At 36.0% G+C, this 27,573-nt stretch overlaps 2 protein-coding genes across 4 annotated transcripts in view; both read left to right on the top strand.

Moving 5' to 3' along the window:
- Nucleotides 1-18,388, top strand: part of SOS2 (SOS Ras/Rho guanine nucleotide exchange factor 2) — an 82,953-nt gene extending 64,565 nt beyond the window's left edge. For both annotated transcript variants that reach the window (XM_081050451.1, XM_081050452.1), the window contains 7 exons: nt 3,107-3,224; nt 4,229-4,401; nt 6,856-6,972; nt 8,690-8,951; nt 9,585-9,626; nt 15,696-15,805; nt 16,667-18,388. In XM_081050451.1, the coding sequence (XP_080906577.1) occupies nt 3,107-3,224; nt 4,229-4,401; nt 6,856-6,972; nt 8,690-8,951; nt 9,585-9,626; nt 15,696-15,805; nt 16,667-17,176 (1,332 nt within the window). In that variant the 3' untranslated portion in view covers nt 17,177-18,388. The remainder of the gene's footprint in view (nt 1-3,106; nt 3,225-4,228; nt 4,402-6,855; nt 6,973-8,689; nt 8,952-9,584; nt 9,627-15,695; nt 15,806-16,666) is intronic.
- A 603-nt stretch (nt 18,389-18,991) lies between these two features.
- VCPKMT (valosin containing protein lysine methyltransferase) lies at nt 18,992-25,491 on the top strand. Of its 2 annotated transcripts, XM_081050449.1 has the most exons (6): nt 18,992-19,320; nt 19,419-19,529; nt 19,699-19,771; nt 20,511-20,630; nt 21,823-21,927; nt 24,503-25,491. In XM_081050449.1, the coding sequence occupies exons 1-6, from the start codon at nt 19,055-19,057 to the stop codon at nt 24,515-24,517; spliced, it is 690 nt and encodes a 229-aa protein (XP_080906575.1). In that variant the 5' UTR covers nt 18,992-19,054; the 3' UTR covers nt 24,518-25,491. The 2 variants fall into 2 exon arrangements, with proteins under 2 accessions (XP_080906575.1, XP_080906576.1); XM_081050450.1 differs by lacking the exon at nt 21,823-21,927.
- The last annotated feature ends 2,082 nt before the right edge of the window (nt 25,492-27,573 follow it).

The following is a 27,573-nucleotide window of genomic DNA, read 5'->3' as shown; positions in this document are numbered from 1 at the left end:
TTTCAGTTCTGATTTTGAAAAACTGAAGTAGTGTCTTCATTTTGAGAGGTTAAGCTTTTGTCTCTTAAAATATTGGGTACAGAACAATATTAATTAAAATATGTATAAGATATAAAGAATAAAATACAAAGAGTACCTGTATATCTGACATCCAGTTAAGGAACTTCTCCTAATTCTATCTCCTTCCTTGCCAACTACCATTCTGAATTTCATGCTTATCATCCTCTTGTTTTTTTCTGTTGTTTTACTATTTGTATCTCAAAACAGTGTATTGTTTCATTTTGCATATTTCTTAATTATATATCAATATAATTCTTTAAAGATTTTTTTCTCTCAATATTATATTGCTAAAATTCATCCGTATTGTTTCTTGTAAATAGTTTATTCTTTTTCATAGCTGTATCATAGTATAGGAATAAATTTACCAAATTTATTTATTCATTAGTTAATGGTCATTTGGATTGCTTCCAGTGTGTGGTTATTATCTAATATTGCCATGAGCATTTCCTACATATATCCTAGTACACACATGCACAAATTTCTCTAAGTTATATATGTAGAAATATAATTACTGATGATAGGATACGGATATCTTATCTTCAGCTTTACTAGATAATGCCAAATTTTTTCCCAAGTAACTGTACCAGTTTATACTCCTACCAGAAATGTATGAATTCTAGCTGTTCCACATTCTCACCAATACTTGATATGTCAGTTTTTTTTAATTTTCCAGTCTTGTGGTTTTGGTTCTAATTCCCTGATTTTTAGTGAGTGTGAATCTATTTTTAAATGTTTATTTTTCCTTTGTGTTTCTTGTGTAAATTTTTTTGACTTGTTTTGGTTGAGTTTTTCTTACAAATTTGTATGAGTTCTGTGATATGCTGGATATTAATCCTTTGTCAGTTATGTATGTTGTAAATAATCCTTTTCCAGATTGAAGCTTCCCCTTTCACCTTTTTTTATGATATTGTTCAGTGAACAAAAGTTCTTAATGTAGTCATATTTACTTCTCTTTTCCTTTGTAATTTGTGCCTGTTTAACAGGTCCTCCTCTATTATTTTAATATTTTGTCTTTCACATTAACTCCTTAATCCACCTGGAAATCAGTTTTGACTATGGGGTGGGGCTGGAGTCTGATTTCATTTTTTGTTCCATATGGCTAGCCAGTTTGCTCCCACTCATTTATTGAAAGTCCATCCTTTTCCCATTGATCTGTAGTGCCAGCCAGCTGTGTCATAAATTGAGTCTCCATAAAACGAGGGCCTGTTTCTGGTCTCTCTGATCTGTTCTTTTGGTGTATGTGATTATTCCTGTGCCAGTGTCACCTGTCTGAATTACCATAACTTTATACTAGTTCTTGATAAAGTATAGTAGGGCAAGTCCCCGGCAATCTTGTCCTTTTTCAAGAGATTACTCTTGACCCTTTGCTCTTCTATGTAAATTTTAGAATTGGTTTAAATTTCATTTTTTTTAAAGTAGGGATTTTGATAGGAATTGCATTGGCTATATAAATCGATTAGTGAAGTACTGACATTTTTACAATGAGTCTTCCCAACCAGATATACATGAACATGGTATATCTTTCTATTTATTTATTTATTCATTCAGTAAAGTTCTGTGGTTTCCTTGATAGAAATCTCACACGTCTTTGGTTAGATTTATATTAGAATATTTTTTAGTTCTTTTCTTTATTAACGATATCTAGAAATGCAGTTGGTTTTGCCTATTCACAGCATTACTAAATTCTTTCATTCACACTCTGTATGTAGATTTAATGAGTTTCTTCACAATCATATCCTCTGTGAATACTGACAGTTGTTTTCAGTCCCTAGACCTATATTTATTTTTTTTGTCCATGCTAGTTAGAGCTTTTGTATAGTACTGAATAAAAGTTAAGTGATACAATCACCTTTGCTTTTTCCATAAGTTAAAAGAAATGCATTGAATGGTTCTCCATTGCTGTGTGCGTGTGTGTACTTATCAGGTTAAAATAATGTAATTAATTAATTTATAATAATGAAATATAAGAGAATTGACTGCATACTTGACTTTCTAAAATTTTTTTTAAAGATATTATTGGGGAAGGGGAACAGGACTTTATTGGGGAACAGTGTGTACGTCCAGGCCTTTTTTCTAAGTCAAGTTGTCCGTTCAGTCTTAGTTGTGGAGGATGCCATTCAGCTTCAAGCTGTTGTCCTTTCAGTCTTAGTTGTGGAGGCGCAGCTCAGCTCCAGGTCCAGTTGTTGTTTCTAGTTGCAGGGGACACAGCCCACCATCCCTTGCGGGAGTCAAACAAGCAACCTTGTGGTTGAGAGGATGCGCTCCAGCCAACTGAGCCATCCTGGAGCTCAGCGGCAGATCAGCTCAAGGTGCCATGTTCAATCGTAGTTGCAGGGGACGCTGCCCACCATTCCTTGTGGGACTTGAGGAATTGAACTGGCAACCTTGTGGTTGAGAGCCCGTGCTCCAACCAACTGAGCCATCTGGGAGGCAGCTCAGCTCAAGGTGCCATGTTCAATCTTAGTTGCAGGAGGCGGAACCCACTATCCCTTGCGGGACTCAAGGAGTTGAACCGGCAACCTTGTGGTTGAGAGCCCACTGGCCCATGTGGGAATCGAACCAGCAGCCTTCGTAGTCAGGAGCATGGAGCTCTAACCGCTTGAGACACCGGGCTGGCCCTCCACTTTCTAAATTTCGTTTAAGTTTTTCTCTCCCTCTCATAGCCTTCTCCTTACTAAAACATTACCTTAGTCCCAAAAGTTCTTTCAGTGGAAAAATATTTGAACGCTAAGGGATTATATTTCTCTCCTAAAGCTATAACTTGAAACTCTGGGTTAATCAAAATTATAACTAATAAGGTTCCGAGGAAGAATTTCTTTATTGTGTAATTCTCTATATTAGAAAAAATAAGTTTTTAAGTTTTATATTTATAGATATGAGAAGAGAAATCATTTCAGGCAAGCACAGAAAGGAATACTATGTATGTCTTAATTTTAAAAATTAGTTTTTCAAATATTTGCACACTATATAAAATTCAAAGTTCTGCATCCATAAAATATGATTGAATTGTAGAAAACAAATTATATTCAATTTATATATTTGAAAGGCATTACAGGAAAGAAAAAGGAGAATTTTGGATGAAGCTGTGGAATTAAGTCAAGATCACTTTAAAAAATACCTAGTAAAGCTTAAGTCAATCAATCCACCTTGTGTGCCTTTTTTTGGTAAGTTACTAAATAGGATTTATAATTTTGGGGAGAGTGTGTTGTAGCCAAAAGAGACCATCCTTTAGAGGCAGCTGGTCCTGATTTTATATCTGAGGCGTCTGCTTTTATTAGCTGTCTATATTGATAAATAAAACTTAAACTCTCTATTTCCTTATCTATAAAATGAAGATTATGATAATTACTTCATAGAGTTGTAAGGAGCTCTGTGGGGTGTCTTCTGTAAGAGCACATTCTCATTCATGAGTACTCCATCCTCATGACTTAGGCACCACCCAATACGATCACATTGGACATTAGGATTTCCACATATGAATTTTGAACATTCAGACCATAGCATGCATGTGTGCACACACCCCACACATGCACACATACATAGTTGTGATAAACAAAAATGTCTCTGAACATTTTCACATATCCCCTGGGGGACAAAATTGCCCCCAGTTGAATGCTACTGATTTAAATGAATCAGTAATTATGCATGAAAAAGAAACTAAAAACTTTATTACTGTCCTCATGTGAGGAATAATTCCTTTTCTATCTAAATTATGGGCTTTGGGAAAACAGAGAATTAGTTTATAAATCTGTAGTCTAAATAACCAGAATTGGCTTAAAATTAATTTATTGACTAGTAAATAATCATTTAAGATCATTGGCATTATATATTTATAACCAAATATTAAAATGGTTAGAGTAGATTTAACACTTACAATTTAGACTTTGTGGATGAATCCTTCCTTTTACGTTAGGCTATTCGTGTAAGAAATGACCAATTAAGCTTTTTCAAAACCCTAATATTCTTTTTTATTTCAAATTGTTCCCGTGTTAAAAAAATTTTTTTATGTAGAAGTAATTAATAAGACTATCACAGACTTACCAACATTTCAGGAGTAGAATTGCTGGATTATAGGATGTCTTTTAACTTTACTAGATTAATTATTTTCCCAAATTGTTAAGTAACCAATTTTTTGTAACAACTTTTCTTCAAATACTTTTTTTACTAGGGATATATTTAACAAATATTCTGAAGACCGAAGAAGGGAATAATGATTTTTTGAAAAAGAAAGGGAAAGATTTAATCAATTTCAGTAAGAGGAGGAAAGTGGCGGAAATTACTGGAGAAATTCAGCAGTATCAGAATCAACCTTATTGTTTACGGATAGAACCAGAAATGAGGGTAAATATTTTCTTTCCTTATTTTTAAAAGAGAACACGTTAAATTCTCTGCATCTCTAAGTAATATCATAACCACACATTATATTATTTATTTTTCTATGAAAATAACATAATCAATAGAAGTGATAGATATTCTGCACTAACAATCAGAAGTTATTAATATTATTGGGTACTTCCTCTTGAAAGTATTGCTTCTTTGTATAACTGATTCAAGTAACACTTTAAAAAAATGAATGACAAAATGGAGAAGCTTTCTGATGTCCATGCATTAAAAAGAAAATCCTCTGCTAGTACTGTCATTGATTGATAGCCATTGTAGATATTTTACGTGTGCCAATGTAACATTAAGTAATTAATCCCTTTGTAGGAACCCTGGGTTTAAATAGGGGAAGAGGCTTGTAGAATGGTATGTATGGATGCATAGCCAAAATTGTTTTTTTGACATTCAATTAATTGACGTCCTGTTTTGAGCAATAATTCATAATGTTGATTCGGTGGCGCTATAAGATGTTGAATACCTTCTAAATTAAATTATGATTTTATGTTTATGGTAAATGAATTATATTATGCTTATTTGAAATTCAGAGCATAAAATAACTATTGATCAGAATAAGTTCATGTGTCCCATTAAAAATTGTGCTAAACTTTTGGACATAGTCTGCAAGTTGCGTATATTCAATGAAAATGTCCACATCACTCCTACCCTCCTAAATTAAAAGATGGTAACTGTTCTTTGTCCCTAGTTCAAAACAAAGTACTCTACAGTCCTAAGAAAGAATGACCTAAGTACACCATTGTGAAAGTGTAGACAGATACCTGCTCTAAAGACAATGGTGATAAGCTACTATTTCATCCCATTCCCTCACCATTGGGCCAACCCTCTGTGATGTGGAGCTTCATAGGAGTAAGGAAATATGTTCTTGTGGCCCAGATTAGAGTTCACAGTATATTTCCCCACAGAAATAATGTTATATTGTACTTGGTTATACTTGAAATAGTACTTTTAACATTCATATCTCAGTAACTCCTAGTAGGTCTTTGTGATTCAGTCTAGACCTCCTACCAGCTTTTAAAGCATTATTTTAGGGGCAGGGGCGTGGGGGTAGGGGCTGGTGCAGAGAATTCTTTCTTTATGATTGGGTCAAAGTTAAGTTTTAAATGTAGACAAAGTAGCTATTCAGTTTTCAAACCATAGTTAACCAAGTTAAATTATATTAAAAAGTAGTGCAAAAGATGAGAAAATCAAGAATACTGCATTTATAACTTTATAAAAGTCTTTAAATTAGTGTTGTTTCATATGATTTAACATAGTTAACCTAAATTATTTCAGTATTGTTAAAGGAATAATATAATTTTCTTCAACTTCATAAAATGCCTGAAAAATGGAAAAATTTTATGCTAGAAATTCTATAGCTCATTTTGCCTACTGCTAAAGCTAAAACCCAGTACTTGTTTTTATATATGCTTCTAAACCACTTCAAAATCAAATAAAGCTAAATCTAGTAATTTGCTTGTAAGAAATGTTTCTAAGGAAACCATCAGAAATGTACAGAAGTTTATGTACAAGGAGTTAATAACAATAATAATTATGATAGCAAAGAATTAGAAAGCACCTATATGGATAACTATATATGGATAACTATATGGAGATCCGTGAAATAAATTTTGGAATATCCATCTGATGAAATACTGTAGAGTTAAAATTTGTATTTTATAAAGTTAGTAAACCACATGGGAAAAAATAATTGAAAATAAACTTTAAAAAGGTTAGAAATAAATATTGTGTGATCCCAATTTTGCAGAAAAAAATACAGTATATGTAAACGTGTATATTCACACATGCAGTTGAGACATTGGAAGGATATTCTAATAGTGAAATGTTAACAGTGAGATCTCTGGTTAGTGAGATTACTGTTTATTTTTCTTTTTGCACTTTATTAATTCATCTAAATTTTCTACCTAAAAACTTAAATTTAAGCTTAGAAAATATTTTTTGATAAAGACAAAGAGGTTATTTTACTATGGGCTAGCACAGATAACTTTAAGTTTATAATTGTTCTTGAAATTACTTTTGAATAGACTGTTTCTTTTCTTTTTTACTGTCAAAGTTTTCTTGTGGATTATAACTATAATTCTATTGTAAACATTTTGATAGCTTACCGGTAATTATCGTTTTGTTGTTATAATGAGTAGGAATAATATTAACTGAGGGATGTTGAGCCACTAATATGGTAATAAATGAAAATCTGTTCATCTTAATAGAAGTTTAAGACTTGAATATATAACTTCCATATAAATTATACAGTTTTATTCAAAAGTAGGAAGATTGGAATCAACAATGCTATGGACTTTCCAGACATGATCTCTTAAATTGTTGGTCTTTTTTTTGTATTAAACTGATGAAATAAATGTTTTAATGAGATCTAAAACATGTACTATGAATATTTAATTCCAGCGGTTCTTTGAAAACCTTAACCCCATGGGAAGTGCTTCTGAAAAAGAGTTTACAGATTATTTGTTCAACAAGTCACTAGAAATTGAACCCCGAAACTGTAAACAGCCACCTCGATTTGTAAGTTCATTACAATTTTGGAAAAATTGTTTTTAAAACAATATTATTGTCAATGTTTAACAACCTATTTCCATTAAAATTGTGATTTACTCAAATAGTTGTTTTTAAGTGTTTTGTATTTAAGTACTATGCTGTTTCTAAAAGCATATATATTGTGGAGGGAAATGTTAGTCTTTTGATAAAATCTGGTTTATCCTTTATCTTAGTACCATTTACTTATCTGTTCACTTTTGACCCTTCCTAGTAAAGGGAGAAAGCTGTGAGAAAGTGGGATCCTAAAATGATAGGTAGGTGGATGGAATAGGAAACAAAAAGACCTGATGAGGCGTGCATAGATGTATCATGGTTCTTCTGGCTTGACCATGACTCCTGCAATTAGAGCACCGTGGTCTGTGGTTGCCATTGGAGAATCCATCTCTCTGGCTAAAATTTGCTGTTGCGGCTTCTACTTATTCCTGGGGTATGCAGTGGCAACAGAAGTAGTGGAAGACCAATTCTTAGTAGCTAAAAGTGAAGCAAGATGTGAAAGGAAGTAAAAATACACCAAGTAGGGGCCAAGCAGTATGCTTGTAGTTTCATATTATCCCATCTCCACAATAATTTTACTTTTACAAACATAAAAACTGATGGTCGAAGAAGTTAAATAACTTTTTCAAGGCTTCATAGCTAGATATTGACACAGTTGAGATTTTAACTCGTTATCTGAATCTGAGTTCCATGTTTTTTCATTAGGTTACTACTATGAGAATTTTAAAAAGGGGGTGGAGGTTTAGGTGGGGGCAATGATAGCAGTTTCTCCAAAGACTTTAAAGTGCCATGGTACAGGTTGGTCGTTTACGATTAGGAAGAAAAGAGCAAGGTCTTTGTTTGTTTGTTTTCTGAAGCACCTAGCATGTTACATATATTATGGCCACAGTGAATATTTGTGAAATTGATATTGATGACTTGAAGAAGTTTAGGTTCAACTTTTGAGAGCAAAAAGCTGTTCACACAGATTTTCAAGAATTTTCTTCCCACTTTTCTTCCGCCCTCCCCCCGCCCTCTGGTTCAAGCCATTGTTTCTCAGTCTAGTTGTGTAGGACACAGCTCCCTGGCCCATGCTGGTGTTATGAGCCTTGTGCTCCCCCCTGGCTGAGTTAGCCGGTCATCAGTCGTCGGTCGGCAGCTCACAGCAGCTCTTGTGGGCTGCCAGCCATTCACGCTGGCTGCCGGCCACTCATGGCAGCACACAGTAGTCCACGATGGTTGCCGGCCACTCACAGTGGCTGCTGGCCACTCACACTGGCCACCAGCCGCTCGTGACAGCACACGGTAGCCCACGGCAGCCCGTGGCAGCACATGCCAACCTCCGGCTGCTCACAGCAGCCCAGCTCCAGGGAGAGCTATTGTTCACAATCTTAGCTGTAGAGGGCGCAGCTCACTGGCCCACGTGGGAATCAAACTGGCGATCTTGGTTTAGAAGCACGACGCTCCAACCCGATTTTTAAGAATTTTATTTCTGCAGTATGAAAAGAGGTTTACTTATATTCAAGTTCATATTAATATTGAGCCAAATCAAATCCCAAAGTGTTCTACTAGAATGTTACAGGCTGTTTTTGCAGATTGAGATTTTGTTGTACTCTCTTAACTATATGCTAAGAATTAATAAAGTAGCACTAAGCCATAAAAAAAAAAGTACATGCAAGTTAGTAATGGTAATTGTGTTTGCTTTTCATAGCCTAGGAAATCAACTTTCTCTTTAAAATCTCCTGGAATAAGGCCTAATGCAGGCCGACATGGCTCTACCTCAGGCACTTTACGAGGTCATCCAACACCATTAGAAAGAGAACCATGTAAAATAAGCTTTAGTCGGATTGCTGAAACTGAGATTGAATCAACAGTATCAGCACCAACCTCTCCAAATACACCATCTACTCCACCAGTATCTGCTTCTTCAGACCTTAGTGTGTTTTTAGATGTGGATCTCAACAGTTCCTGTGGTATGTATTTGATGTGAACCATTTGGTAAAAAAGAAATCCTTTTTTTTTTTGAATTAGTTTCAGGTGTACAAAACAATGTAATAGTTAGACATTTGTACCCCTCACAAAGTGATAACCCCCCTCCTAAAAGAGGAATCTTGTGTTTAAAATCATTCTCATCATTTTAATTAGGGAACTGTGGAATCCTTTTCAAACTATATTAACATGAAAAGTGACAGTGAAATGTGAAAATAGTGATTAACATGGGAGTAAAGCATCATTCATGCATTGCTTATGCATATTATTTTCTAATTTATTAATTTAACAAAGATTTATTTAGTACTTTTTGGGCACCACTACTACTATAAAGAGAGCAATACATAATGAATAAGAAAACAAGCAGATATGTTCTGTGAAGGAAATTTAAAAAGACAGTGATAGAGAGGAAACTACTTATGCTGAGAAAGGAAAAACATTGCAAGTACAGAGTACTGGATTCATTTCTTTAAAAACTACATGACAAAAGATGTGATGATAAAATTCTGTACTCTGTGTGTGTGTTGTTACATATGTCACTTTATGCAAACATATTTTAAAAAGAAAAATCATACATAGTATCTTCCTTTTCAACTTAATTTTTTTCACTCCAATAGGCAGCAATAGCATCTTTGCTCCAGTTCTCTTGCCACATTCAAGTAAGTAAGAATTTGAGTTGATTCTAACGAAATGACTATAAAAATAATAATTGAGTTGATTAAATTTGTATGAGTATTTTGGGTTTTAGTAACATTTTAAAAATTTCAATGAATGGAGTTCTTATAATACATTGAATTATTTGCTTACAACTGGGTACTATTTAAACTACTATAGTTTGTTTTCATCATTTTACAGTCTATCTATGTTCTAGGGGTTTTGTGACCATTGAACAAATTACATAGCATCTTCCAAGCTTGTTAAGGATCAAATGAGATAACTGTGTAGAGCACTTAGCACATTACTTGGCACAGAATGATCAGTGACTTCATATCAGTTGCCTCTTTTCTCCCTCAACCCTTCCAGTTCATTTCCCATAAGAGTAATATACCAAATGTTTATCAGGTTCTCAGGCTAGCCCTTGATCACTTATTTCTTCACGTTATCTTATTAAATTAGTATTATAAGTAAAATACTGTTCTGCCATTCATAATTATTTCATAATTCATGACATGAGTGCTGTCACCTTTCTTTCTACGATCATTTGTTTAAAATAAAATAAGGGCACAGCAGCTTCAAGAATAATTCTCCCAATCTGGAGGACTTCTGCATCTATCATAGTAAAATGTTTATCATTTAGGTAGTAGCAAGAGAGTCCCTGTCTTATGAGAAAAGTAAGTTTATTATTTAAAATTTTTAATTTCAAACTTTATTTTAATTTTTAAATTTTTACCAAAGTGATGCATGCATAGAGTTTAAAAGCAAATATAGTGCTAAAACACTTAAAATGAAATTAACAGCAGTTTCCTATCACGTCTCCCTACCCCTTTTCTTGTTTTCCAGTGACACTTCTACATTTTCAAATAATGTTTTTGTATTTTTCTCTCTTTTGAATCATTAATTTTATGTAGTGTTTGTTGATGTCCTGTTATGGTTGATGATTTAACCCTTTACTCTGCCTAATATACTTACCACATTTAGGGAAAATATTTCACTGATAAGTTTAGTAGTATATACTACAATTATGCTTCATTTCTTGTACAGCTCTGTTTCCTGAAGTTAATAATAGCCTCATTAATGATTGGGGTTTTGTTTATTTTTTTTAAACATCTATTGCTCAGTCATTCCACACCCTTGTACAGCACGATTTCCCATAAGGTCAGACCACTCAGGAAAGCTATCAGTATTTTTTTTTGCTTTTTAACTTGGAAACTTCCTTCCTGGTGCCCTTTTGTCCTCATGCTCCAGTTTGAACTGGTTGCTGTCTAATCCAGCTGGCATCCCAGAATTTTCTTTTGTTGTCATACTAAAAATTCCCTTCTCTCCTGCATTGGATCCTAGTCTTTTGGATTCCTTGTCACCTTTCTTGATATGCTCCCTTATTTTGGTAGGGAGACATCCTCCAGTAGCTGATTTAGAAATGATACACAGGATATAAAGTTTTTAAGGTTTTGCATTTCTGATAATTTATTTATACATTTTATTAATAGTTTGGCTGGCTATAGAATTTTAAGTCATTTTACTAAGAATCTTGAAGGTTTTCTCATTGTCTTCTAGCTTTATATTTGCTGTTTAGAAGGCCAATATCATTCACTCATAAATTATTCATAAATAATTTTTAAATGGCCTGGTAAGTGCAGGCACTATTTTAGGCACAAGATTTATGGCCCTGAACAAAACAGACCAAAAAAATCCTTCTGTCAGTAACCCTGCATTCTCAATCCATTTTTTTTTAACTAGAGTATACTTACAAAGGAACCCAAAAATACAGTGCTTTAAATAAAGTAGAAATTTATCTCTCACAAGAGCCAGAGCAATTAGACAACTCTGCTCCACAGCTAGCAGGGCACTTCAGGATTCTCAAAATGTGGCTTCCATCTCTGAGTCTTGATCAACTGTTTCAGTTGTTACCATTTTTCTGCCAACAGGAATATGGAGGGCAAAGAGCTTTGTTATAAAAACATTATCTAGAAGTTGCACACATCACACCTGTTCTCATTTCATTGGCCAAAACTTAGTCACATGGACATACCTACATACTGAGTGTCTTAAAAGAGCACAGTTCTGGGGGCTAGAAGTTCAAAAACCAAGTTGTTGACAGGGTAATGCTACATCTGAAATTTGTAAGGAAGAGTTTTTCCTGGCCTCTCCTAGCTTCTGGCATTTGCTAGCAATCTTTGGCATCTTTTGATTTGTAGATGTGTCACTTCAATCTGTGCCTCTATTGTCACATGACCATCTTTTCCCCGTGTGTCTCTTTGTCACTTCTCTTATAAAAGATACCAGTCATACTGGATTAGAGCCCACTTTCACCCTAACTTGGTTATATACGTAAAGATCCTATTTTCAAATAAGATCACATTTATAGGTTAAGGTTTAACATTTTTTGTAGGGGGGGGACGGGATGGACACAACTCAACCTGTAACATTATGTCATTTTAGAACCAGGAGTGCTAGATATTATTTTAGATGATAGTAAAATACTGTTTCCATATGATAAAGAAAATTGTTTGAAATTTAATAGGGAATACTGAGAATGCATAAAATTCTGAATATCCTAAAATAAATCATGAAAGAAATAAAACATTTATAGTAAGTATGAAAAATGCTCGTATACAATGAGAAAAACAGCAAGACTTCATTAACAATGGATATGAATAAATAGTTCACATCAAAGTATAAGCAAGCCTATGTTAAAAGATTCTTTCATACATTACTTACTCCTTGTAAATCAGTACATTAATTTAAACCTTTTGGAAAGAAATCTGAAAACATATCAAACCGTAAAAATGTTCATACCTTTAGTTTTATTCAACAGAAAATTGTGTTCTTACTTACTTTGTACCAGTACTCTGCTAGGGATTCAGTAGCAAACAAGAAAGACAAAGTCTGCCTTCATTTATACAAAATACCAAAATACTTTGGGGAAGTCATATACGTGGAGATCACATTATTCATACACTCTCTTGGTTTTCCTAGTTTACTTTTAGTTCTTTCGCCTTTCTTACTGGTTTCTCTTCATTTTCCTAACTTACTAATAAATAACATTGGAGGGTCCTGAGATTCAGTTCCTGGACCTCTTCTTTTCTCACTCACTTGATTCTCATTCAGTCTTATATCATCTATGTGATGATAATTCCCCAGTTTTTTTCTCTACCCACAATCTCTCTCTTGAGCTTTAGACTCATATATTCAGTGACCTATTTGGCATCTCCATTTGGATATCTAATAGGAATCTCAAAGTTAACCTCTCCAAAGTTGAGCTTGTTTTCATCCCTTCCAAAGTTGTTTTTCCCACTGCCTCATCATCTCAGTTCTAATTGCATCTGTCTAGTTGCTTAGGCCAAAAATATTAGAATTATCTTCTACATCTTTTTCTTATACCCTAAATGTGATCCATCCACAAATCTTTACGCTGAAAGTATATTCAGAACCTAACTATTTCTCACCATCTCTACTGCTACTACCCGGTCTAAGCCACCATAAGCTCTTACTTGGTTTATAATAGTAGCATCCTAACTTCCCACCCTCCACATTTTAGTCTGTTTTCAATACAGCAGTCAGGTCCTTTTAGAATGTCAGTTAGACTTGTCTCACCTATGCTTAAAGCCCTCCAGTGGCTTTTCATCTCAGAGTAAAAGTCAGAGTCCTTTCAAAGGGCTCACAAAGCCCAGTGCAATTTGGCCTCCTTTGCTCTGTCAGAGTTCATAATCTACTATTTCTTCCCATCACTCACTCTGCTCCAGCTACCCTGTCTACCTCCTGAACACAATAGACACATTCCCACATCAGGATATTTGCTCTTGCCATTCCCTCTGCTTTAAGTAAAATGCTCTTCACCCATGTGACCTCATGGCATGATGCTCCTTTGCCTCCTTCAGGTTTTTACTGAGTGTTACCTGAGTCAGGCCTTCTCTAATCACCCTATTTAAAATTGCTCCCCACTTATCTCTTTATTCCCCCTATCTCTTTATTCCTTACCTAATATTTCTTCTAATTTATAGCCATTGCACTTTTACTTACTAATCACGTCTGTTCTCTCTTCCCAACTTAGAATGTAAGCTCCCTACGGACATGAAATGTGCTTGTTGTTGTGCACTACCTTGTCACTGGTGCTGAGAACAATGCCTGGCACTGTGGAAGGTGCCCAATAGATACTGGATGGGTGGTGGTTTGTTTGGAGGAAGGGCGAGAGGGAGGGAGGGACAAATGGACAGACGGATGGCAAAAAATTGGAAGTAACTTATATAGCTAACCAACATTATAGAAATCATTTAGTAAATTATTCTACATTCATTAGTTTGGAATACTAAGTTATTTAAAATGCTCACAAAAACTGTAATCTTGTAGGGAAAGACTCTTGACAGAAAATAAAATTGTATCCATACTTCAGCAAGTGTTACTGAGTGCCTGCTATGGAGAAGTATAACGTAGTGGTTAAGTGGTCTAACTATAGAGTCAGACCCAGATCAAAAACTTGTACAGCTGGCTCACCATCATTCGGATATTTTCTGCTTCCATGAGTGTGTATGTTTTTGTAAGGAAGAGAAGACCCAAGACCAGGTTTCTTTTTGACTCTTCATTATTTTGTCCAGGTTATCAGCTTTATCTAAGGCTGTGTTCCCTCAAGGTCATTAGAGTGGTAGCAGGAGCAATAAAGGTCATGTGCTTCTTTGTTTGCTCAAGTAAGGAGGAAAGAGAGGTACTGATTGACAGAGTGCTTTTCCAGAAGAGCAAGGAACTTCTTTTTCAGGAGCCCCTAGCAAATCTCCTTTCATATTTCACTAGTCTGAATTAAGTCATGTGCCTACAGCTAAACCAACAACACTCTGGCTGAAGGAATGGGATTACTCTGATTTGATCTAATCAGGGCCCATGTCTGGAGCTAAGGGGTAGGTTAGCTTTCACTGAAGCACATGGCTGCATGCATGAAAGAAAGGTAGATAAAAATCTGATCATGTTAAGAAAGTCCCATGCCCACTTTTTGAATAGAATTGGGGTGTACTGGGCAGAATTGGCATGACTAAATCACATGGGATGGGTTCAGCACCACCAAGAGGAGTTCTGTTTCCAGCACACAGGGCAAAGGACGCTGAGCAGGCAAAAGGAACACATCCACAGCAGAGAGTGCTCTGCCTAACCTCCCACAGCATCTGCCAACCTATAGGCATTCTTTTTGTTTGTACTGTTGGCACCCTGAGCCAACAAGGCCCCCTGGACAGCAGTTTTAGACATGGAATAATGAGTTTACATCTTTACTTGGATATCCCATAAGCGATTCACATTCAGTGTGTTTAAAATTAAACTCATCAACTTCTTTCCCAATTAGCTCCTGTGAACCCAATCTTAGTATAATGATAAACAAGACACAGTCACTACCTTTGTAATTGTGTGTGGAGAGAGATATCAAATAGGGAGTTGGTCCATAATTACAGTTATTTTTTAATCATATGAAAAAGATAAATAAATGGAAATCGTGCTTATTCTGTTTGGCATGCTTACTGGTAATTTTTCCCCTAATATTTTATTTTGTAAATTTCCTTTAATGTGTTTATATAATGTGTCCATTATCAGTGAGAGATTTGCATAGAGAAAGAGCTATGTGATACAACTCTACCTTATGGTCTCTTATATGGAGGCTTTATTACCTGTGTAGAAATGTATCCAATTCTAGCGGCTTCAAAAATGCATAGTCTCTGTTTATGGATGACCTTTTCTGTGGAAATTACTACAGTTTGTACAAATATATTTGTTTTGTCTGTTTCCTATTTTTAAAAATGCTTTTCAAGAGCAGAATGTCATTATTAACCTTAATTAAATAGTATGTCTTTATTTAGCTAGAGTACCTGCTATGTGCCAGGCACTACCACTGTGTTAAGTACTAGGGATACAAAAACAAATACGCACTGCCCTCAGAAAGCTAAGAATTGAATGGAAAGGATAAATGAACCAGCAGTCAGCTCCAATACAGTCTGACAGATGCCGTAGCAGAGGGGATCACAAATTGAAATTTAAGTTAGCCTAATGATTGCACTATGAATTGTAGTTAAACTAATCTTTTTTACCTCTAGAGTCTTTCTTCAGTTCGTGTGGTAGTTTACATAAACTAAGTGAAGAGCCACTGATTCCTCCTCCTCTTCCTCCTCGAAAAAAGTTTGATCATGATGCTTCAAATTCCAAGGTAGTCAACAGGACTTAGGTTTGCATCAACTTATTCAAAGTTGTAAATCTGTAAAATAGTGCTTGTTCTTATAAAGAGTCTGGTAATTATAATTTGACTACCCTTTATTGTTTTTTAAACATTTGGGTTGTTTCATTTGAAAAATACTTTTGTTTAATCCTAATACTTTTTCTGAAAAAGAGGCTGTGCAGGTTCACAGACAGCAGTACATTTTCTTTGCAATATAGATGGAAAGAGCTTCAGTATTCAAAGCATTCTTCAAACTTTCAGCTGCTGCCTTTCAAACTTTAGGCTGCATCAGAGTCACCTGGGAGGCTTGTTAAGACAGACTGCCAGAGTTTCCGATTCAGTTAGTCTGGAGTGGGGCCCACGAATTTGCATTTCTAACGAATTTGCATTCGCCCCCTAATTTGCAATGGGGGGCTAATGCTGCTGGTGCCTGGATCCCACTTTGCAAACCAGAACTCTAAGCCTCGCTGGGGAAAGGGGAAGGAGGTGGCCAGAAAGCAGTAGCTGAATATCAGGTCCTCTTCACATTATGTCCTTTCATGTCTACAAAACGACATTTTCTTTTCATTTACTTGCCTATTATAATTCAAACGCATAAATTTATGAAATATATATACAAAGCAAGATAACCTGAGGCATTATGTTCTAAGATTTCAATTAAAACATCTCATGTATAAAAATATTAAACTGGGCCCTGTATTAAACTGGGAGTAATTTACTCATAAATGTGATCATTAACCTATTTTGAGCCTCTGAATTTAACTGGACACACAAGAATTTTTCACTTTTAAAAACATATTCTTACAGATTTTTCAGAACAGAGGTATAATTTAATTACTTTTTTTTTTTAAGGGAAATACGAAGTTTGATGATGATCCCCCTGCTATTCCACCGAGACAACCTCCTCCTCCAAAGGTAAAACCCAGAGTTCCTGCTCCGACTGGTGCATTTGATGGGCCTCTGCACAGTCCACCTCCGCCACCGCCGAGAGATCCTCTTCCTGACACCCCTCCACCGGTTCCCTTTCGGCCTCCAGAACACTTTATAAACTGTCCATTTAATCTTCAGCCACCTCCACTGGGACACCTGCACAGAGATCCAGACTGGTTCAGAGACGTTAGTACGTGTCCAAATTCGCCAAACACTCCTCCTAGCACACCCTCTCCAAGGGTGCCGCGTCGATGCCATGTGCTCAGTTCTAGTCACAATAATCTTGCTCATCCTCAAGCTCCCCCTGTTCCGCCAAGGCAGAATTCAAGCCCTCACCTACCAAAACTGCCACCAAAGACTTACAAACGAGAGCTTTCACACCCCCCATTGTATAGACTGCCTTTGCTAGAAAATGCAGAAACTCCTCAGTGACCTTAGTCATATGTAGTCATTGACACTGGAATGGTATTTGTAAAGGTGTTTTTTTTTTAATTTATTAAAAAGAAAGGCATAGTATTTTAGTACTTTTTACAAATAATGCTCTTAAAAATGCTACTGGTCAAATAAGCTTTTAAAAATTGGAAAAATACAAATACAAAATTCCTTTACCATTATCCTCAGGTGATCAGTAGCATTGCCTTGTCTTGGATCCTCAGTGCTGCCAAAAGGCCAGTATAAAGAATTTATATTTGCACTGTAGACTGCTAAAATATGATTTAAAGTAATATTGATTGCACTGAAAGGGGATAGTGCATTTATGGAATTTTTCAAATTTGAGTAATAACTGCCTTTTTAAGGCAACAAATTTACACAAATATAGGGGGTGTATGGTGTTACTGATTTTTAAACCTCTTTGGCCATCTTCTAGTTTTTACTTCTAGTTTTTACATTTAGGAGAATTGTGAATAACACCCACTGTTCTTAAACTCTTTAATGCCATGTCTTAAATGCCAGAATTTGCTGCTCAAGACAAAAATGAAAAATAGAATGAAAAGAATAGAACGCACTGTGTTTATTATTTTGTCAAAAATGTAAACAAAGACTACCTAACCCAATCATAGAGGAGAAAAGGGCATGTATCATATTCAGATGTGCCTTTTGTTTTTGCAGACTATGGTATCTGTAGCTAATGAGTTGCCTATTGTTTTGGAAAACAGTTAATATGCCATGTATGTACAGTTTTGTTTATATTGTATATTGAAAGATAATGCTAATAACCTATATAAATTTAAGTGACTCGAGGCCTATACTACAATCTGCTACTTTACTAATTCATAAATTCAGAGGAAAAGTTTATGGCATCGGAACCAACTGCCTTGCCGTCAAAACCTAGTAACTTTCTCTATAAATCTTGTATGAACTAAAATTTTTTAAAAATATTTTTTTAGATTGGTAATATTTAAAATAGCAAATACTTAAAGCTTTATTAAACTTTTTAATCAGAGAAGGGAGTAAAACTTTTGTTTGCCATTTGGACTTCTTCGTTTGTTTAAAGTGATGAAAAAGCGTGTTTTGATGATTGTGCCGGTAGCAGAAGTTGTAAAGTAGCCAAAAGCCACATTATTTACTGGTCTGAGGCCTTTTACTGTGCTTTGTATCAGAGTTCTTAACAAGATTAATAAATCACCCCAGTCTTAATTTTTAAAAGACTTTCAACATGTTTTCAGTATAAGGAACAAATGGGGAGGTTGTTAAGTTCTGTAGAAATATTTATACACACATTATTTTAAATATTTTTGTACGACTTCAATTACATAATCCCAAAGCATTTGAGTGATGCACATTTTAGAGGGATAACTTTGTCTTCACTGCTAAACATAATCAGCAAGCTTCTAGTAGCCATTTTTATGCATTCAAATGAAAAATTAGGAGCATGCTAGGAAACTCTTGATAAACAGGATTACAGCGTCCTTGGTTTAAGATCTTGGAAACTGCCTGGGTTCCAGGCCAGTAACTACCGTGTGACTCCGTCTCCAACCAGGTAAAAACATTCTGAGATTGGCTTTGTTTTTTTAAACAGCAGATTATAATACTAGCTTTGTCTGGAAAAGTGATTTAAACTGCCTGTTGGTGAAACCGGACTTGTAATTTAGGGGAGAGTGAGGCCGTCCCGCGTGTAGGGGAAGCAGGTGGCCCAGTACTCGGCCACGCCCAGGTAATGCTGCCTTCCGGGCTTTGTGCCTTCACGCACGTGTCGAGGCGCCAACTCCGCCACTAGGAGGCGCCCGGCCACTCGCAAGGTGGGGCCGCGGGGGTGGTGCGCCTGGATATGACGTCACGTCGCGCGCCGCAGCCTGTTGCTGAGCAGCAATGGCAGCCCCTCTGGAGTCTTCCGTGGAGGACCCATTGCGGAACTTTGTGCGAGTTTTGGAGAAGAGGGATGGCACGGTGTTACGACTGCAGCAGTATGGCTCCGGCGGAGTGGGTTGCGTAGTTTGGGACGCTGCCATTGTCCTTTCTAAATATCTGGAAACGCCAGGGTTTTCCGGCGATGGGGCCCATGTGCTGAGCCAGCGGTCAGTGCTGGAGCTGGGCTCCGGCACCGGGGCAGTGGGGCTCATGGCGGCTACCCTCGGGTAAGAGCTGGGGGAGGGGCCGCCGCTTTGTTTGCGAACCCTGGTTACTGGCTTCCCACCCTCTGCCTGCGCCTCCCTCAATCGACGTTATTTTATAGGGCAGATGTGATAGTCACCGATCTTGATGAATTGCAAGACTTGCTGAAGATGAATATTAATATGAACAAGCACCTTGTCACTGGTTCTGTTCAAGCCAAGGTACTGAAATGGTTTGTATGGCCTTTCAGCTTGTTTTAAGATAACGATTTGTAGTTTGCTTTAAATTGCATTGCACTAAAAGCTTGGTTAATACGAAGGAGACCTTCCGGGTTTTGTTTTTAAAACAAGAATATTTTAAATTATTAAAGCCAAGTTAAAATATTTGGTTGATTTTTTAAGGGGGGAAGAAATAGAAGACTTTTCTTCTCCACCAGACTACATACTGATGGCCGACTGCATATACTACGAAGAGGTAAGTGTTCAATGAGTGAAGTCCCCTCCTTTAGAAGATATACCGTATTTCCTGGATTCTAGAGCACATATTTCTTCACCTTTAAGATATGTGAATGAAGGATATTTGTCCTATAGTTGATAAGATAGATAGTAAAGAGAAAGTAAAGGTCTCCAGGGACTGCGTATATACACTCAGAATTTACATACAGGCCCGTGAATCATGTTGAGAAAAGTGCTATGTGCATTTTACTAGAGGCTTCAGTAAAATTTTTAAAGGATTTTGCCATTTAGATCTGTTATGACAAGCTAAGTTTTAAGTTGCATTGTAAATCATTGTTTTGTGGCAGGATTTATTAGACTCAATGATTTTTTTAAATTATCAATTTATATAATGTGGGCATCATTAATTCTTAAAATAATGAACATTGAGCTAACTTATGTTCAATTTAGGTCATACTTGTTTTTGTAGGTAAATTTTTAGTTGTTTCAATCCCAAATTAAATATTTAAGCATGAAGTCAGTTCCAGGGGAACTGCAAAATACAGTCACTTGAATCCTTTCTTTGGAAACTGAAGTCAGTACAATGGTTGATTAGTTACAGAGCTAATCATTAATTACAGAGCTTTAACTACATGTACTTTGTTGGATTGATTCAAAGATGGATAAATTGCAGAGGAGTTATGATTACCCTTGCCCCTTTTTGTAGTAAAAAGTATAAATTTTTTAAAGTCATAAAAGTTATATTCCTTTTTGAACAGTCTTTGGAGCCGTTGTTGAAAACACTAAAAGATCTTTGTGGATCTGAGACTTGTATTATATGTTGTTATGAACAAAGAACAATGGGGAAAAATCCAGAAATCGAGAAAAAATATTTTGAGGTGGGTATTCTACTAGATCTATCTTTGTAGTAATTAGCCTTCAGGGAGGCTATATGTGACTGTGTCTTCAGTATATTGTGTTTTTTTTTTTTTTTAATTGGGGAATATTGGGAAACTGTGTTTTTCCAGGACCCATCAGTTGTTGTCCTTCAATCTAGTTGTGGAGAGCGCAGCTCACTGGCCCATGTGGGACTCGAACCAGCAACCCTGTTGTTAAGAGCTCACACTCTAACCGCCCCCTATTATGGTAATTTCACTCAATATTATGGTAATTTCATACAGTCCTGCTTGTATGAAACCAAAGGGTATTCTTTACAGCCCACCCACCATTCTACTAGCCCTCTCCCTTTTTTCATCTTTTCTGATCCTTTATTTCTTTTTCTCTTAAAGTTAGTTGATCTAGTATCTACAGAACAATGTAAAATAATGGTATGCCCTTGTCTTTTCTGAGAAAGTTTGCAAGGTTTCTTTATTAAACATGCTTGCTTTGGGGAACATCTTAATGATGTATATAATACTTTTGGTGAATACATCATAGAAACATGGCATGTGATGTATTTTTACTTCTGTGTTTTCCTATACATTTTTGTGAAAGCTTCAACCAAGATATCCTATCTATTTTCAGGGTTTTGTTTTGTTTTTTAAAATAAAAATTCACAGGAATTTGCAACAGTAGTACATAGAGTCTCATGTGTCTTTCACCCATCTTCCCCTCTTGGTCACCCAAACCCTTTTCATGGGCAAAAATCAGTCATATTACAAGTGACGCCTCTTGAGGGTACATATATATGTAGCCCTTGCAGTTTGTTCCACTGAAAGGACTACTTTGGTTAAATGAGAAAGCAAATATATGACTCTGCTTCAGATATATGCTAATTTTTTTTCATGTTTTTCTTGACTATGAAGAATGTTAATGAACTTTATAAATGAAAATTCCTATTGTCCAAGTTTCAGTTGAGTTCAAACATGTGAAATGCACACATGTCAAGTGCTCAGCTCAATTTTTCCTGTGTATAAACTCAAGTGACCACTACCCAACATAAGAATGTGGAACATTTTCACAACGTCAAAAGTCTCCCATGTGCCCCTACCTAGTCAGTACTCCTCCACAGGAAACCACCATTCTGACTTCTCTCACCACAAGTTCACTTCATATTATTGAATTTGAAGTATATCTCTTTTAAATTTATAGCTCCTTCAACTAGACTTTGACTTTGAAAAAATTCCTTTGGAAAAACATGATGAAGAATATCGAAGTGAAGATATTCATATTTTATACATCAGAAAGAAAAAATCGGTAAATACATTCCTGGCTCTTTATCCTCTGAGGAGGTTTCGGTAGCTGGACTCTGAGCTTATGTGTGGTGTAGATGTTGATTTTGATATAGGATAACAGCTATGATTATTCATTGGACTCAGGCACTAACTCCCAATGTTAAGATCACTTTATCTGGCCTTAGGTTTTTCCTCTAAAATAAGACAAGCTTCTTTTATAAAGGTCCTTTAAATTATATAGCTTTATAATTGGGCATTACCTCAGACAAGTTACTTAGCTATTTATAAGTTTCTGCTATCTCTTAGAGATTTTAAAATGTCAGCTCTGACCTTAGAACTTTTTCCTACCATTCAAATTTTTTTAATAGTCAAAGTAAAATACAACAACCCTTCACCCCTGGTGGTCTGGTGGCTGGGATTTGGAGCATTAACTGCTGCAGCCCCGGTTCAATTCCTGGTCAGGGAAGTTAGGATGTTGAATCACTATGTTGCATACTGAAACTAATACAATATTGTATGTCATCTATATTTTAATGAATAAAATTTTAAAAATAAAACATAGCAAGGCAGATGTGTCCAATAATGAAAAATTCACTCAGTTAAGTAGAATATATGTAGATTCCCTTTCTGTTATTTTCTTGTTATGACAATTACATTTTATGCTAGTTGCCCCTGTGATGCATGAGTGTGAGCTTGTAAAAAGGAAGAATTGTATCCATTTTTTTATCCCTACCACCTTTTGTATATGTGACTGGTATAAAGCAGGGACATGATCAGTGTTATGAATTAAAGATGTTAAATTTAATAACTCACACTTTTTTCTATTATCTTTGCTTTGATTGAATTTGTTTGTGATGTTTTCTGATTATGTGAATTCTACCCAAAAGCAAATAACTTGTCATTTGGAGGATCAAGACCAGATGTTAGGACTATAAGGCAAGAGGTGTGGTGGGATTAGTAATTCAGGTCAATCAGCTTTTACATGGCATGAGGCTGGAGATACAAAGATAAATAAAAAATGGTTTATGCCTTCAGGGATCCACTTTTAGATGAAGTTGTTGTAGTTTAAAAGAATTTTTTGAGGCATGAAGATTTTGATATAAATATAAATATATATAAATATATATAAATATATATAAATATAAATATAAAGGCTTTTTTGGGGCAAAGAATCATTTGCAAAAAATTGATACAATTCACGTACTATAAAATTCACCCTTTTAAAGCATACAATTCAGTGGTTTTTAGTATATTCAGAGTTGCATAACTACCACCACTTTCTAATTTTAAACATTTTCATCCTCCCCAAAATGAAACCCCATATCTGTTAGTGGTCACTTCTGCTTCCTGCCTCCCCCATAGCACCTGGCAACCACCAACCTACTCTGTCTGTATGGATTTGCCTATTCTGAACAATTCTTATACAGATGTCCCTGGCTTTCCAAAAGTTCATGTTACACCACCTTGCTTTTACAAAAGACCTACATTATTAGTACCTGTTTTCACTAACTTTTAAAAGAAATCCCAGGAGAATTTTTGCTTTTACAAAAGAAGCCGTTACCATACTAACGTAGGTCTTTCGTAAAAGCAAAGTGGCAACTCGAAGAAAGGGATACTCTTAACTTTATGCCATTTCAGCTTATGGAATATGCAGGGGAAACTTGTAATCATTCACTATGTGGCTTCCTGTGTCTGGCTTCTTTCATTCAGCACAGTATTTTCAGGGTTCAGCCATGTTGTAGCACACGTCAGCACTTAACTCCTTTTTATAGTTGAATAATATTCCTTTGTATAGATATACCACACCTTATCCATCTGTTCATCAGTCAATGGGCATTTTAGTTTTTTCTATTTTTTGGCTCTAATGAATACTATTGCTTTGAATATTCACGTAAAAATTTTTGTGGAACATGTTTTCAAATCTCTTGGGTATATTTCTAGACTAGAATTGCTAGGTCATATGGGAATTCATGTTTAACTTTTTGAGGAATTGCCAAGCTGTTCAAAGCCACTGTACCATTTTACATTTCCACCAGCAGTTCTGAGGGTCCCAGTTCATCCAAATCCTCACCACTTGTCCTTGTCCATCTTTTTTTATTATAGCCATCTTACTAGGTAAGAAGTGATACTTCATTGTGGTTTTTATTTTCATTAATGACTCATGATGTTGAGTGTCTTTCCATATGCTTATTGGCCATTTGTATATTTTTACAGAACTACTTTGCCTATTTTTAAATTGGGTTGTCTTTTTATTCTTGAGTCATAAGAGTTATTTTATATTCTGGATACTAGAGCCTTATCAGATACATAACTTCCAAATATTTTCTCCCATTCTGTAAGTTGTCTTTTAGTTTTCTTGATAGTATGCCCTTTGAAGCACAAAGGTTAATTTTGATGATATTCAATGTATTTTTTTTCTTTGGTTGCTCGTGCTTTAGGTATCAACAAAGAATCATTTCTAAACATTATGCATGGTTGTTCATTTGAATTGCATTTAGCCATTTCTAGGCCTATTACCTAGTATTAACTACCCAGTAAATACTGAATTTGTAATAAGAAATCAATCTGTATAAAGTTTCCTTTTTTTTTTCTTATAGAAATTCCCATCGTGAAATCTTTAGTCATCTTACCCAAGTGTCTAACAACTTGGGTAAGCTAAAGATGTGAATGGAGCATGTGAATGTATCACAGGAAGATTGTGCTCACAGATTTTTCCAGCATGTCCTTACAGTTCTGATATAGATGACAACCATCATGGGCTGCCTGCAATACGAGAAATGACTGCCTGCCTGCCTGCCAGTGGGCCTGAAATCCAGCTTAGTTTACTTTTAGCTCAACATCAAGTTCTGCTTAAAAGAAACATTGTATTTGTCACTCCTCAAATAAAAATAGGTATTGAGATTAGCCTAAAGACTGCCAAAAATAATTCAAACCAGTAAATTTTAGTTTGTTCAAGAAAAGTAAATTTAAAAGGTTTTCATTTTAACATAATTATGGGGTGGTTTTTATCATATGTAGCTTCATTGCTTTTAAGATAGCTTTCATACTTAATGTTCTTGTATGTTTAAAAAAGAAGTTACATTGGCCAAAGTTTCATTCTTTTCCCCCACCATACGCGTCTATGTGAGTTAGATAGTAAATTGTACTCTAGTGAGTTGGTAAGAATGAAAGTTAAGAAATCAGGAGATTGGGAGGGGGGAAGCTATCTTTACAAAAATCTTCATTGGATAATGAAGTGAGACTTAAAAGCCCATTTTCAGGCTCATGCACTTACGTGGCTGATGCACTTTTCCTCATTTCTATCTTCCAGGAAAATGTGGCTGAAATCACTGGTGTTAACTTGTTTACATGAAACAGAAAGGTTTTTAAATAACTACAAATGTAGTTCCATATACATTTAGCAAATGATTTTAATTCTGTGTAGTCTCTGTTTTGTCATGATAATCATCTGATCACAGACTGATCTGTCAAGAGCTTAAGTCTCACCAGTTCCAAACAGTAATAGTAACTGATAGAATTGTGGTACTTACAGGCCTTGGTGCTAGGTGGCACATTTTATGTGTTAAAATAAACATTGTTTTTGAGATCCTGTGACTTTGTGAATGTTTCAGAAATAGTTTTGAAGAAAATGATCATCTAAACCAGATAACTGCTTTCCAGAAAGAGCAAAAGCAGCCCTATTTAGAGAAATTAAGGATTAAAGTCAAGAGTTAATAGTATTCAGGCTTACTTCAATCTTTAAAGTTGGTTCTGCTGTTCTTTTTCAAGTACTTTGTTCATACTGCCCTTAGCATTTCATTAGCAGATTACTAAACAGCGAAACCTAAGTATGTGCTTTGTTAGTTACAAATAATACCAGCTTTTATTGGGACAAATGACCATTTTCTAGCTTGTTCATAACATTATGGAACTTGTGAAAATAAGTTTGATATTGACCATATTCCTCAGATCTTTTTTCACCCTCCTCCTAATATACACTACTTGTGGGTCTTTGGCCTGATGTGCCCCTCGACATTCCTGTATGAAAGCCGAGCTCCTTTACCTCGAACAGGTGCACCTTACACTCCACACTTCCAGGAGGAGTCAGGCTGAGATCAACTTCCATGCATCGTCACCAGAATCACACCCTTGCTTGTGTGTGCTACCTCCTCTTGTTCTGTTCCCACTCCCTTACTTGACTAAACATTTTAATAAGTCACTTAGATACATTCTTTGCTGTCTGTTTCTGGGCAACTGATGTAAGTTGCTGATCGTAGAGTTAAGTAATTGCTAACAAAATCAAGTGGGATTTATTCCTATTCTGGAAAAGGCCAAAGTGGAGTTTAAAAGGTACCAAGTCCCTACATTCTAAAATCAGAGAACTACTGGTAGTTAGGACCAGTTAGTATGTAGAGCTTACCTAGTGGTGCCAGTTCGTATAACATATCCTGTTGCTAACCACCCTGCCACAGGGGGACACCTGGGAGAGGTCTCCTTTTGGAGGAGTGCAGTGTAGAGGAATGGGATTTAGTCCTTTGGATTTTGTCATGAGGGAGGAAACAGTGCATCTGCATTCTGAAACCACAGGAGGGGCCTGAGGGAGTAATTCAAGATTCAGGTTGCCTCCAGCAAGGGCAGACCACCATTTTCCCCACCTGGTTGGATTTGTCTTTACCCAGATTAGCATATTTTATTCCAGCGCATAGGAATGGAATAGGAAAGGTAATATGGGGGACTGTCAGGTAGTGAGGTATTGAAGATGAATCCTGCCAGCCTGAGAGTTGATAAGTGAATTGGGGGCTAGAAAACTGGAGCAACATGAGGAGGTTAAAAGGCAGGTGCGACAGATGGGTGATATGTGATGCCACTTACCTGGGGGTCAGCCGGAATACAGACAACTCATCTCTAAGAACAGCTAGTGCTGAATGGAGCTGCTCAGGAATGAGCCTTTGGACCTCCACTTAGTGGGGGTTGCACTTTACACAAGGAACCCATAGGCCACTTATTAGAATGCAGTTACAGCCAATTAGGGAGCCCCCACAGTAAGGCAGTGTTTCTCAAACTAAGCTGTACATAGGATCAACTGGAAAATTAAAAGCAAACAATGGCCATGTTCAGGCTTCATCCCAATCCAGTTGTATCAGAGGCATGATGTTTTTGTTAAAGGGCTCCAGGTGATTTTAATGTTTAGCCTAAATTGAGAGCTGTTGCAATTAGGAAACCTATCTATTTCGCAAGGAAACGAGCAAAAGGAGGAGAAATAGAAAAAACTATCCGTGATTAGAGTGGGCCTATACTGTGTAGGCAGGGAAAGCTTTGAATCCAATGTGGAATCTTCTAGGAAATAGGTTTTAAAATAAACAGGATTGAGCTTTAGAAACTGACTCAATATCTGAAAATTGTGAGAATCTGGCCAAGAAGGTAAAGATGATGCTACTCAAGAGGATAGGAGAATTCAATAGCTGGAGAAATAAAATTGTTAACAGGTGTAGTTACCGATGATTTGGATCTTCTCTATATGCCGATCATAACTTTAGAGATCTTTGAGGCTGCATAGCTTTGAATCTTAAACTGCAGCTGCTGGTTATGGACCAAAGGTCCATAGATCGTGTTTGCTAAACTTGAGAGCGAAGTTAGGTTATTTTTAATTCTTTTAAGAAGTATTAATAATCTAGAGTGATTAGTAGTA

The sequence above is a fragment of the Rhinolophus hipposideros genome (genome assembly GCF_964194185.1).
Source record: "Rhinolophus hipposideros genome assembly, chromosome: 5".
Lineage (NCBI taxonomy): Eukaryota > Metazoa > Chordata > Mammalia > Chiroptera > Rhinolophidae > Rhinolophus > Rhinolophus hipposideros.
Note: the sequence above shows the minus strand (reverse complement) of the source record. Positions and strands in the feature narration are given on the sequence as shown.